Source organism: Triturus cristatus, chromosome 8 (genome assembly GCF_964204655.1).
Source record: "Triturus cristatus chromosome 8, aTriCri1.1, whole genome shotgun sequence".
In the NCBI taxonomy this organism is placed as follows: domain Eukaryota; kingdom Metazoa; phylum Chordata; class Amphibia; order Caudata; family Salamandridae; genus Triturus; species Triturus cristatus.
Window position 1 is genome coordinate 1,552,049,044 of NC_140591.1, and position 14,433 is coordinate 1,552,063,476.

General features: G+C 48.0%; 1 protein-coding gene across 7 annotated transcripts in view; it reads right to left on the reverse strand.

The window, feature by feature from the left end:
* NUP98 (nucleoporin 98 and 96 precursor) overlaps positions 1 to 14,433 on the reverse strand; it is a 791,668-nt gene that overhangs the window by 341,042 nt on the left and 436,193 nt on the right. For all 7 annotated transcript variants that reach the window (XM_085623457.1, XM_085623456.1, XM_085623459.1 and 4 more), the window contains one exon: positions 5,284 to 5,713. In XM_085623457.1, coding sequence (XP_085479583.1) covers positions 5,284 to 5,713 — 430 coding nt within the window. The remainder of the gene's footprint in view (positions 1 to 5,283; positions 5,714 to 14,433) is intronic.

The following is a 14,433-nucleotide window of genomic DNA, read 5'->3' on the forward strand; positions in this document are numbered from 1 at the left end:
TGCATTTTTTTTTATGACCAGCTATGTGTGTAACTCTTCTCATGTGTACTTGTACCACCTTCTTTTGAGCCCCTGTGAGGGCATATAAGGCCCCTGTTTCTCTGTATTCCTTAGAATGCCTCCTACAGTGACTTGAGATTACTGTGTGACACAATCTCCCTCATCTGAGGTTAATAAAAAATATGTCTTTTATATTACAGCTTCTGTGCCAATCTCTTCTTTGTTGGTTTAAAAGGACCAGGTGTTGAAACCCCTGAGAAGGTTTTGATTTCTTCACAGCAAGTGGTCTGGGGAGGCTCACAAAGGTGGCATGTCTTTGAAGCTTCCATTGCCCATCCTGGGGAGGAGACCTAGCACCACGCCCAGGACATGCATTGTTGCAGGCCCAGGAGAGCGGATGGCTCTCTACTCAAGGGCCCGGCGACATGTCTGCTGGTTGGCAGCCTAGACAGCCTCTCAGGCAGGACGTGGATTGTGGGTTAGGTTCAGGAGGGAACTCTAAGTTGCCCTCTGTCGTGCATTGTACATTAAATCCCACACTGGCATCAGTGTGGGTTTAATGTGTTGAGAAGTTTGATACCAAACTTCAGTCTTCAGTGTTGCCCTTATGGTGCTGTGGAGTTTGTGATGACAACCTCCCAGAACCATATACTCTTAATGGCAGCACTGCACTTAGTGCCCAGGAATGGTACTGTAGGGGTACAGGGCTCATGCACCTGTACCCACACCACTGGCATAGGGCACCCAGCTAGAGGGGTGACTGATGTAGGCCAGGGCAGTGTGTGTTGTGGGCATGGCACACAGATGTGTGCCATGTCGACTTATGTTCTGCTCTCAGACACTCAGCCTGCAAAGGCAGCGTGTGTGTTTTAGGATAAAGGGCCTTTAAGGGTGGCACAATAAGTGCTGCAGCCCTTAGGGGCCTTCTCTGGTCACAATGCCCTGGGTACCTAGGGCACCAGTTACCAGGGGCTGACATGTGGCCAGAGATGCCAATTGGGTTAGGCTGTTAGGCAGTTTTAGGGAAGAAACACAGGCCCTGGGCACCTGATTGGCAGGAGCCCAGGGCACACTCAGTCAAAGAGCATCAGTAGTCTGGCAACAGAAAAAGAAGAAAAAAAAAAAAGGGGTGGGTTTACTGTAGCCGAAACCCACTTTCTCACATCTATCACCAACGTATCTTTCAGATGTATTGTTATACTTGCTTGTACCACGGCTGGCTTGGTTCTAGAATTGAAATACAATTCTTTTTTACAAAACAAATTGGTCAGAGTTCAGTCTGAGTGTGTGATATCATTTCTTGCCTGAGTGCGAACAATAAATGCTTAACACTACCCCCTGATAAAGCCCGACTACTCGCCCACACTACCACAAAAAGAGAGTATGGTATTATCTACTTTTACCTCTGCCTACTTCTGTGCACACTATACCTTACTTTGTTATAGGATATACAGAGTCAGCTTCCTACACTAACTATAACTACCTTCTGGCGACTGCCAGTAGGTAATATACACACATCTATAGGTAATACAGTGATATATAAAAATATATCGATGAAAGACAGCAGCACCACACTGACGTTCATGAACCTAAGTCGTATGGGGCTGAGCAATCAGCAACATAGTACAAAGAAAGAGGGAGAGAGGGAGGAAATCACACCTGTCGACAAAAGAAAGACCAGCAAAGCATTAGGAAATTATGCTAGCCGATTAGAAGCCTGAAAATGGTAAGAGCCGCAACCTGAGCGAAAACAAAAAAAGGCTACCATGCGATAAAGAATACAAGGGTGAACTGGGTCTAAAACAGGCCAAGGTGAGCAAAGGCCACCTATTGGAACGCCAAGACTGAACGCAAAGCCTAAGTGAAAGGAAAAACAAGTGCTAGGACAAAGTCCTATACATGATATGCCAAACACAGTGTGTCCAAAGAATTGACACAACTGCAGTAACAAGAGAAAATCACCACAAAGGAGGGAAACAAAAATTATCTAATGAAGAAAGGAACTCCAAAAGTGACACCGGTGGCAATAACAGATTCCTGAGGACAGGCTATAAGACATCGCATAGCACAACCGAACATAACAGTCTGTGGAAGAACACCAACCTTACAGGAAAGTAAACACAAAGACAAAACCAATGGCTAGAAACAAGTAATAAGAAGCAAGATTCCATATGCAGATGGATGAAGCAATTAGCCTACAGAAGGAGAATGGAGAGAGAAGAGAAAGGTAAACACCTTGATGTAAATCAAAGTAGAGGCAGCACGGATAAATACGTCGCATACATGCAATAATAGTACTCAGGACCTGATCGAAAGAGTCAGAAAAAGGATACGAGGCTGGTCGTAAAAAGAGATGGAGAATTTGAGACTCATGCACACTCACCCAGATAAAGAATGTGAGATTGACCACAAAGAGGATCAGCAGGATGAACCTGTGCACCATTACGTATAAAAAGTGCAACCTGTTGAAGAAAGGTTGCCGAAAGAAAATGGGGACAAAAGAAAAAGATGTCCCAACAGAAATCACTGGTCAGGCCCAGAAAATGGATTGCCAAGTAGAAACTATACCAGACGTACCACTGCTCCAGTGGATATTCCTTTAACATAAAGTGTGCTCCCTGAGAATCGGGAGAGAAAATATGCGCCAGTAAACCATCTAAAAAAACTGTAAACAGCTTTCCCCAAGGGGTAACAAGCCACAGGACCCCTAAAGGATTGCTAATTAGTAAAAAGAATACCAATATGCCTACTGCAAGTGCCCCTAAAAGCAAGTAACACAAATAGATATTATTCGAGATAGAAATAAAATAGAAAAAAAGATTTCTTTTGGGCAAGGACCCCATCAGCAGAGAGAACAGGTAGTGGACCCACGTAAGATCACAAAGAAAGACCTGTTGACAGTGTAAATGCAAAGAAGAATAAGACTGGCAGAAGCAGGACAATCACTCCGGGTGATGTGCTATATGGAGAAGACCCATATTGGGGCACTCAAGAAAGCGTAAGAGAATGTAAATGGGAGTCCAAGACAACATAGAATAACACGCTGAATGCGAACAACGCAGCTATAGAATAACAATGAAGGTTAAGATAAGGGAAACAGAGCTACAGGTCTGCACTACCCAGACTTTCTCGAAACCAGCGCAAAGCATCATCGGCAAGGGTGCCAAATAAATGGAGGCCATCAAAAGACATGTCAAAGTGGATTGTACAGCCTCTGAAAACCCAGAGATACAAAACCGAGCCTGATAGCGCAATGCCAGAGAAACCGCCGTAGCACGGCAAACCGAATCTGTGGTGTCCATCTCACACCGAATGATTAATGTAGCAGCCTGCTGCCCATCCGAAATCAACTGGGCCACAAAGATCTGATTTGCATCTGGGAGCGATGGCAACAGCTGTGCCAATGAATCCTAAAAGGCATAAGAAAAACATGTGAGAACACAAGATGTGCTAATGGAATGTAAAGCAGCAATGGTGGAAAAGAAAATATGCTTTCAACAAGAGTCTGGTCTACAGGAATCACTATAAGAGTATGAAGACAACCCAAATAATTGAATGCTGTACCAGCCTGTACCACAAAATTGCGGTGTGTTGGTTGGCAGAGGAGAAACGCTGTGTCAGTGGGTGGGCAGGGCGGTGCTTGTGGGCAATAGAATGGTCCACAGGAGCACCAGAATCAGGTCTAGCCCAGGCCCCCAGCAAAATATCATGCAGCGCCTCACAAAAGGGTAGCACCGGCTCAACACCAGATTGGCCCAGATGAAGAACTCTAATGAGGGTGGTCAGTAGACTTTGCTACCGAGGGAACAGTCCAATCTAAAACCACAGCCACCCTTGCCAACATGTCTGCCAAATAGCAGCTAGCCTCCGTAACTAGGCCAGGAGGAGAAAGAAGGCCAGAAGTAGGGGAAGCTCTCCAAGCTACTTGCTTCACTTAGTTCAGTTATCCAACTATCCACCACAGGAGGATATGCAGACATTGGCTGTACAAACCCAACCCTTTCCTCATCTTCCAAATATTGTTTGTGCGAAGGTTCTGAAGAAACATGATGCATTGGCTCTGCGCCAGACGTAGATAGACGCCGATCCGGCATCGGACTGAAGCCAGGAATACCGTGACAGGGCATCAGAAGCGGCAACGGTGCCGTGGTCGGAATGACGGGGGCCACCAGAGCAAGCCACGAAGGCCAGTGTACCAGCGCAGAGTTAGTCAATTGGCTCCGCAGGTGAGAACTCCTAAGGGCTGTGCACTGGCGTAGATGAAGATAAGGGCCTAACTACAGCTGAGGGTGAATCCGTAGGTGTGGAAACAGTTGAGGCACCCGTCACCTCCTTAGGGCCCAAAAGCACTCCAGGGGAAGGTGAAGAACCATAGATGGTGTGGAGAGCACGATAATCTCTAATTTGGGTCAGAGTCGACCCAGCTCCAGGAAATGAAGGGTGGCGCGGGGGAAACTCTTGCACAGGGTCCTCAGGCTGAGGGCGTGAAGAGCAGTGTAAAACCACATCGTAAAGCAACGATACTGTGACTTCGACCGGTTGCGACAAGACTTACTGCTGGGCGTCAACAGTGACCCCCACGGGAACGGTTCCTAGTTTGGCTCTGTGAAGACACTGTAGAACAGGAAGGAGACCGATCAAGGAGACCTGGAGTTGGGACAACGGCGCCAACAGGAGCTCTATGAGTCGCTCCCGCAGAAGCTTCAGAAGTTGACAGGCGTCGCACTCCGAGTCGTGGTGCTTGTCCAAGCACCAAATGCAGACAGAATGAGGAAAGATCTGTGGCAGACAACTGTCAAGCACAAGACCCACAATAATTAAAACCAGAAGGCATAGAAAAAGGCACACTGTTCCAGACTAAAAACTCTGTAGTAGGCCAAAAAAGTAGCCAGAGGAACTGCTTCTCCAGATCAGAGTTGTAGTGCGGGGAAGGGCTTATATGGACTCCATTGACATCACATTCGGCGGACAACCTCGCTACGGAGTCACACGACTCCCTAAACCGACACGCTTAGGTTGTGCTAGAAAGTTTTAGGGATCCAATCTGGCACCTGGGGGAAATTTTAAGGTAAGGAATCTGCGGCTGATTGTCTCCATCAGAGAGCAATCACACACAGAAAATACATTGCATCCAATTTTGACAATGCTACAGTTCCACACTAGTGACAGCCATACAAAAAAACAAAATACTACAAATTTGACATTTTAGGATGTGTTTCAATAGGCAAAACACCTTCACTTCCATAAAATCATGAAGTTTTATTCACACAATATATCACTTACGATTTGGCAGAGACTGGTTTGGGCAAGAATCCGTAGTCCAACGATTCAGAGTTCTGAAGATTCCCAATCTCACCAGATCCACTCAGTTGCTTTCCATTATGGGCTAATGTCCAATTGGGACCCCAGCCAACACGAAATGAACGTCCCATAAAAAGAGCCATGTCCATGAGAAGTTTGCCGTGGCCATGTGTGACTGACTGCTCTAGAGGAACCGGGCCCTGCAGCCTGCGTGCTCCCACAGTCTTCAAAGGTACTTCAGGTGTTGAACCTGGCATGACAAAGGCAGAACTGAGGGGACCAGGTACAGACCATGGTGAATGAGATGAGGGTGGGCCTGTTGAGGAGACTCTGGGACTAAAACTATCTTGAGAAGCAGCACGTGGAGAAGGAAGCACTCCAGTCGAGAACCTTGAGTGAAGCAATCCTCCCACTGAAACAACAAAAATATAGTAACTTTAATGTAAATACAAGTAAGAGTAAAGGTGACTTTTTATCAAAACACTTACTGAAAATTGGACTAATGGTAAATGTTATATCAATATTTTAGAAGAAGGCAGACTGTACAAAAGTCTATGATCTGAGCACCGTATTATTCCACAACCTCAAATGAAGGGTAGAAAAGGAAAATTACTAATCACAGTCGTAAAATATTTTCCTAAAATAATTAACCTAACAAACAAGTTACTTACCTTCGGTTATAATCTTTCTAGTGGATGCCCTCTACCTGCAGATTTCTCACCTTGAGTGCCCTCTAGGAACCAGTCTGGGTCCAGAAAATTTGAAATAGCTCCACTTCAGTAACTTGTAGTGCCTCGGCTCAGACTCTATTTTGCAATAGACCCAGGTTATTACATCACAGCATCACATTATGTCAGCATCCAGTCTTTTCTTCTTTTAAACAGGATAGGAGGAGACTAGGTTTACTAAATTGACAGAAAATTGTGACAAAAAACAAAGGGCCATATGTATGAACACATTTTCCCAGACACAGAATGGGTAAAACCATTTGATACATCTGGCCCTCAATTGCCACTACATTAAAAATTGCAATAACTGGTCTTCAAAAAAAAAGGGAGTTGGGCAAGTTCGGTGAGGAATCTGTAGGTAGAAACATAATTCACCAGAAAGATTGTTACTTAAAGTAACTCGTTCTTCCGATCGACTTTCCTGCAAATTACAAAACTCTTTAATCTATATAGAAGTAGTATCTCCAAGGTGGAAGAATCAGTACCTCCAATGTGGTGCGACTGAGGTAGTCAAAGAAAGTCCAGCAACAGAGATCTGTCATAATTGCCAGCCTTGTGGACCTCAGAGTGCCAGTGTAGTGCCCGGTGAAGGTGTGGAGGGAAAAACATCGCAGCTCTGTAAATTTCCATCAGCCCACCACAACAAAACTTCAAGAAGCGGTCTTTGTGCCCTGGAGGAATGGGCCAAAGTTCATTTTGGCAAGGATATTGCAGATCTTGATGCATAAAAAAAATCCCTCTGGAAACTGTCAGCTTCTCAACTGGATGGCACTTGGGGCCAGTATACGCCCCCCAAAATGTAGGTAATCAACCTGAAATTCGCAGGACTGTTGATGTAGAATCTAAGAGCCCTAAAGGGATTCAAATTATGCAGAGGAAGTGAATAAAAAGTCAGCAAGGTGATGCGTAGGCCTACATCAAATGGAGTAACCACTTTAGGAAATAAGGAAGTCTTAGAAGAACCAGACTATTCAGAAAACAATTAAGTTAAAGGAAGGGATAGACAAAGTCAGCAGCTCGCCACATGCTAAGCTGACATAATGGCAATCAGAAAAAACTGTTTTCATAGTAAGCAGCCTCAATGGTCCAATTTGCAAGGGCTCAAATGGTGCACCCATTAGAAAAAGTGGGATTCAGATAAGGTACCAATGTGGCATGACAAACCGCGAATGGACAAACAAATAGGTCAACCTGAGCAAAAATGAATAATAGGAGGCATGAAAAATAATTGCTATCAGGAAAAAAATAAAAGCCAAAAGGGCAAGAAGCAACCCTGAACAGCACTTACAGCAAAGTCCTGCTGGTTGAAAAGCAGGCCTGGGTGCAGTTCGCAGAGTTTCGCTACACGAAATTCTGAAGTAACAAAAAAATTCCTCGGATTTCCGCAAGTGGCAGAGTGCAGTACGAACTGCTCTTCGCACTGATCTTCCTGCTGCTCAGGAGAAAATTTTAACCGAGCAGCAACTCTCGCTTGCCAACCTACCGTTCACAAGCGGGGAAAAAAAACTCAGCTGCACTACATAGAGTGGAGTTTACAACACGAAGCAGAGTTTTCTGCACTCCGAAAGATACAAGGAACGCGGAGTGCAGAAAACTCTGCAAACTTTGTGATCGGAGTTCACCACCCAGGCCTATGGAATGGGTCAAACAAAAAGTAGGAGGACTGAACAGGCAAAATACCCACCTTGGCAACAGTACTTCATGAACATGTGCACGGATTCACACATAGCAACCTGACAAATCTCAAGGACAGGCAGTAAAAATGCTAGCAGAGTAGTGGCAGTCTTGGCTTAAGAGGTATGTGTGAGAAAGTGCCATCTTTCTTGCATGGTATGCCCCCACTTTTTGCTGAATTGCTGAATGTACTTTGACTGAGTGTGCCCTGGACTCCTGCCAATCAGGTGCCCAGGGCCTATGTTCCTTCCCTAAAACAAAACAAACCCAAATTGGCAAACCCTGGCCACATGTCAGCCCCTGGTAAATGGTACCCTAGGTACCCAGGGCCTTGTGACCAGGGAAGGCCTCTAAGGGCTGCAGCACTCCTTGTGCCACCCTTAGAGGCCCTGTACCCTTACACACACACACACTGCCTTTGCAGGCTGAGTGTTTGGGTGCAAGACAAACAAAGTCGACATGACACACATCCCTGTGTGCCATGCCCATCACTTACACTGCCATGGCATACATCAGCCACCCCTCTAGCTGGGTGCCTTATGCCAATGGTGTGGGCGCAGGAGCCCTGTACCCCTACAGTGCCCAGGTCCATTCCTGAGCACTGTAAGTGCAGTGCTGCCATTTAAGAGTACATGGTGCTGGGAGCTCGTCAAACACAAGCTCCACAGCACCATAATGGCAACACTAAAGACTGAGAAGTTTGGTATCAAACTTCTCAGCACATTAAACCCACACTGATGCCAGTGTGGGATTTAATGTACCCAGCACCCCAGAGGGCATCTTAGAGGTGCCCCCTTAAACCTAACCTACAATCCACATCTGCTCTGAGGCTGCCTAGGCTGCCACCCAGCAGACATGTTGCTGGACCCCTGTATGCCCCTGCTCTCCTGGGCCTGCAACAATGCACATCCTGGGCGAGGTGCTAAATCTCCTCCCCCAGGATTGGCAGGGGGAAGCTTCAAAGGCATGCCGCCTCTGTGAGTTTCCCCAGGCCACTGCAACCCCCCACTCTGGCGGGAAGCTTTGACCGGAAACCCCAAATAAGGACAGGGGATGAGCCAGCCTGCCAACCCCACCCCTCAGGTGGGGGAGGCGAGGTGAAGCACATCTCAGGGCTCTCGCCATCTTGAAGATGGGGAGCCCTACCCTATCAGGACTAGACAACTGCCCCCCTCCCACAGGAGAGAGGTAGGATAGGGGGTGTACCCACCCCAGGACAGGGACCCATTGGCCCCTGCCCTCCACCTACCTGTAACGCCCCTAAATCTAGTATTTAGGGGCACCCTGAACCTTCCTTCCCCAGATTCAAAACTACAAAGAAGAGCAAGAAGAAAGAAGACCTGCCCTGCAGCTGCTAAAAAGAGGAAGACACCAACTGCTTTGGCCCCAGCCCCACCGGCCTGTCGACCCTTGAACCTGCTCCTGCTCCAACCCGGCATCTCTTGTGGCCAGCAACCTCACCAACCCCGGAGGACCTGGCTACCTTTTGGCTCCAAGCCCCTGGGACTCCCATGAGTAGAGGCTCTACTCAAAACCTACCTCTAATCCCTGGCAGCAGCCCGGAATCGCGAACCCAGCACACACTGCACCAGCCAAGCCTGGCCAGTGCTGGAGTGAACAAAGACCCCGAGGACGACCCCACGGCAACTGTGACCCCGAGTCCGGCAACCAAGCACCCCCCTCGACACTCCTGAAGAAGCCTGCAGCCTCAGAACAAGGTGCCCCCCCCCCCCCCACCGCGATCAAAGAGGGTAAGATTTCCCGACACCAAAAGGCACCGCTGCACGCGGCGCCCCGCGGCCCCCTGTGCCCAATCCCGGGGTACCTACTTATCCTCCAACTACCCAACTTACCTCTCGAAGTGGTGGTGGCACCTGAAGAGTCCTCGTCCCCGAGCTTGCAGTCTTTTTCTAAACCGGAGATTTCCCATTGAAATCAATTGGGCGCCCGAAGGCTCAAAAGCACCCTGCACCCAGCCACCCGAGTGGCCCTGGCAGTGAAAACTCTACACCTACCTACTTCCCCACTTGTCCTGAGTAAGTGACCAGGAGCCCAGCTCCCACAGCCGCGTGGCTTGCCAGTCAGCAGCCACCAACCAAGGCCCCCCCCTATCCCTCATAGGATAACATTGGGCCCAACTCTCTCTGCACCCGGCCGCCCTAGAGTCGCTGAGGGTAAACCAACTGTACCTACCTGACCCTGGGGGACCCCTGAGTCTATGCTCAGAACCTCAACTCTGCCAGTCGAGTACTTACCCTTAAACCGATAACTCTATTCTTCTCATAGGGTAACATTGACTGGCTTTTTCCTGAAATTTCTTCTAAGTGTGGACTTTTCAAATCTTAAAATATTCACCAAAAATCAGCCGAGTAACGAAAACGAAATTACTCACCTGCTCTTAGGGGAGCTCCCAGTGCTGGATCTTGGTGCCCAGCACTGACTCTGAAAAATACCTACAACTGTACTTACCCTTAACTCAATTTTCTTCCATAGGAAACCATTGACTGTTTTTCTGTGAAATTTCTTCTAAGTGGCGATTTCTGCAATTTTTAAATATTCTTCAAAAATCATATAATATCTGAAAACGTAATTACTTACCTGTTTTGGATAAAGGTCCCAGTACTGAGTCTAGGCACCCAGTACTGGATTACAAATGTAACGAGAACATACTGTACCTGCAACTTGAATTTTCTTCCATAGGGAATCATTGACTATTTTCTTTGAAATATCTTCTAAGTGTCAACTTTTAAAATAGCTAAATATTGTTTAAAAATCATTACAGTAATTAAGTCGACTTTCATCACTTGATTCTGAGTACTGACCCAGGACTGAATCTAGGATCCAGTCCTGGAATTCCAAAAGTAATCTAGAAAGTAATCTGATGCAAATAACTTAAATTTTCCATTGAGCTCAATGCATTATTGTGTTTAAAATAGTGTTGCCTATTACAACCACTTGTAACTGTTTACAAAAGTCAATTGCATATTGCAAAAGTATTTATATGAAACATCTCATTCTGAGAAAGTATATTTTAAAACCAAGTGTTGGTTCTAAAATAAAACAAGCATATTTTTTTTTACATATAAACCATTGGCCTAGAGTTCAGTTATTGAGTGTGTGGAACCATTTGCTGACTGAGTGTGTACAACAAATGCTTTACACTGTCCTCTGATACTGCCTTACTACTCGACCTAGCTACCACTTAAGTGAGTAAGGTTATATCGAACTTTAACCTCTGTCAAACCCTAGGGGACTGTGGACTCTGTACACCATGTACCTATTAAGGGACAGTATATACAGAGCCACTTTCTCACAGTATGAGCTCTCAGTCTTTCAAGGGGCTGTTTATTTAGGTAGCACAAAGCAGATTTTTATGCAGAGTAGCCGCCACCTGGAGGAACAAGGTACTTCCCTTTGGTTATGCTATTTCTGGCAGACTAACTAGTTGCAGAGTCCTCAAATTTTGAATATTCCCCAGGCATTAGACTGGATCTGGAAACTTCTTTAGCAGTGCCTCTGTGTGCTGATAGGTGATGCAGTCAAGCTCTGCAGAGATGCAGTTTTGGTCCAGAAGTACAAGTTACTTACCTTCGGTAACGATAGATCTGTAACAAACAGTAGTGATAGATTCCTTACGTTAGAATTACCCCCAAGCGCCAGACTGGATCCGAAAAGTTTACGTCAGCAGTACCTGTGCGCGTCGGAAGGTGGCGTTGTGCTGCTCCGCGTCCGTCGTTGGCGTCGTTGTCGCCGAGATGACGTCGCGGCAGCAACTTAGACGCCGCCCTCGCGCGCTGACGTCAGTTCTGTACATGACTTTCCGCGCCAGGAACGCAGAGCCATGCAAGATACTGACCACTGGTGCCCTGAAAGGGATGACCTTAACCCTAGAAATCAGTTTGAAGAACAGGGAGGATGGGTGGGGCGGTAAAGAATCTATCAATACTAATGTTTCTTACAGATGTATCGTTACCAAAGATAACAAACTTGTTCATCTGAAAGCAACAGTGATAGATTCCTCACCTTAGAATAGATACCCCAGCAATACCAACCCCGGTGGTGGGTCGACGAACCAAGATCACACCAGGAAGTCCTGGAGAACAGAACGGCCAAAGAAGCAGTCTCTCCGGACTTGGCTGTCCAGGAAATAATGCTTTGTAAAAGGGTGCAGCGAAGCCCATGTAGCTGCCTGACCTTTGTTTTGCAGGGGGACACCACGTCCCAATCCTGTAGTGGCTGCCGTCGCACGGGTGGAATGTGCGCGCAGCCCCACCGGAGGCTCCTCTTTAGCCAAAGAATAACAGGCTTTGATACACAAGATGACCCATCGGGAAATGGTCCACTTGTGTACGGCCCGACCTTTTAGCGCCTACATAGCCAACAAAGAGCTGGTCATCCACCCGGATTTGTTTGCGGCTCAGGTAAAATGAAAACACATGTTTTGAGTACAGGCGGTGGAGCCTCTCTTCCTCTCTGGAAGGATGTGGAGGTGGAAGGAAGGTGGGCAAAGTGATGGTTTGCCCGATGTGAAAAGCAGTGACAACTTTTGGCAGAAAGGATGGACGGGTTCTGAGACCAACCTGGTTTGGATGGACAGATAGAAAAGGGAGGTTTACAAGAAACAGCCTGGAGCTCGCTCACTAACTCTTCTAGCGGACGTGATGGCAACCAGGAAAGCAGTCTTCAAAGTTAAGAGACAGAGAGGACGGTTGCGCAGAGGCTCAAAGAGAGTGCACATCAAATATGTAAGAACCAGGTTCAAGTCACACTGTGGCATCACAAAAGGAATAGGAGGGGGAAAAGGTGAGTAATGCCTTTGAGGAATCTATTTACAACCTGGGACTTGGAGAGAGGGCTGATCAGGGAGCCTGAGAAAGGCCGAAATAGCAGAAAAGTAGCCCTTAATAGTGCCCAGAGCAGAGCCCTGCTGGGCCAAAGAGAGAAGATACAAAAGGACTTCTGAAAGGGGGGCAGAAAGGAGATCCACAGCCTTCGTTCCACCTGCAGGTGTATACCAACTTAGTGGAGGGCCGCCTGGCCGCCAGAACAACATTACAAGCTTCAGGAGGCAAGTCAAAAGGAATCAACTGCCGCCGCTCAATCACCACGCAAGGAGGTGGAGACTGGACAGGTTCGGGTGGAGGATCGTCCCCTGCTGCTGCGACACAAGATCCTCCCGAAGACGCAGTCAGATAGGGGGAATCTATCGTCATACTGAGTAGCTTGGGATACCATACTCTTCGAGCCCAGTCCTGAGTGACAAGAATGACTTGGGCCCGGTCGCGCCTGATCTTCAGCACTCTAGGTAGAAGTGGTATAGGGAGAAAGGCGTACAACAGACCGCAACTCCACTCGCGACAAATGGTGTCGCCGAGCGAGTGCCACCTTGGAAATTCCAACGCACAGAACTGCTGACATTGCGTATTCTCTTCGGTGGCGAATAGATCTAACCAAGGCTCTCCCCACTGTTGAAAGAGACCTTGCGCCACGTCCGAGTGAAGACTCCATTCGTGATCAATCATGCACCTGCGGCTGAGTTCGTCCGCCCTGGTGTTCAAGGAACCTGCCAGGTGTTGAACCACCAGGGAAATGCTCTGATGTTCCAGCTATGTCCAGAGGCACAGAGCCTCCTGACATAGGGTCCACGATCCCACCCCGCCCTGTTTGTTGCAGTACCACATGGCGGTGGTGTTGTCCGTGAACACCTGCACTACTCTTACCCGGACAGAGGCAAGGAACGCCTTCAGTGCAAGTCGGATCGCTTGCAGCTCCAGAAGGTTGATATGGAGCCGGGACTCCGCCAGAGACCAGAGGCCTCTGATCTCCACCTCGCTCATGTGACCGCCCCATCCCAGGAGGGACGCATCCGTCACCATTGTGTGCTCCAGTTGGGGAAGGTAGAGAGATCGGCCATTGACCCAAAGCCGGTTTATGAACCACCACTGCAAATGTCTTGCAGTGCCCTTCGAGATCTGAACGGACTGACAGGTTCCCATGGTGCTGCGCTCACTGGAACTTCAGGTCTCACTGCAGAGCCCGCATATGCTATCTGGCATGATCGACCAGCAGGATGCAGGAGGCTATGAGGCCCAGCAGCCTCAGGGTCAGCCTGACCGAAACCCAGGATAGAGGCCGAAAGATTGGAATCAGAGCCTGAATATCCTGGACTCGCCTTTCGGGAGGATAGACCTGAAAGAGCGTCTTATCCAGAACCGCTCCGATGAAGAGGAGATTCTGAGAGGAAATCAGGTGCGACTTCGGCACATTGATGGAGAACCCCAGCAAATGCAGGAGGTCGGCCATAGTCTGGAGGTGGGATACGACTGCCTGGGGCGATCCCGCCTTCAACAGCCTGTCGTCTAGATAGGGGAAAGACTGGAACTTCTGATCTGCGCAGATGAGCTGTGACCACCGCCATCACTTGTGAACACCTGAGGGGCGCTGGTAAGGCCAAAGGGGAGTACGGTAAACTGAAAGTGCTCGTGGCCTACCGTAAACCGCAAGCAACGCCGGCAGGACGGGAATATGGAAATATGCGTCCTGCAGATCCAACGCTACCATCCAGTGTCGAGGGCAGACAAGACCTGAGCCAGAGTTAACATCTTGAACTTCTCCTTCCGGAGGAAGGGACTGACGTTCCGGAGGTCTAAGATAGGACGCAGGCCCTTGTCCCTCTTGGGCACCAGAAAGTAGAAGGAATAACAACCACGACCTACTTCTGGCGAAGGAA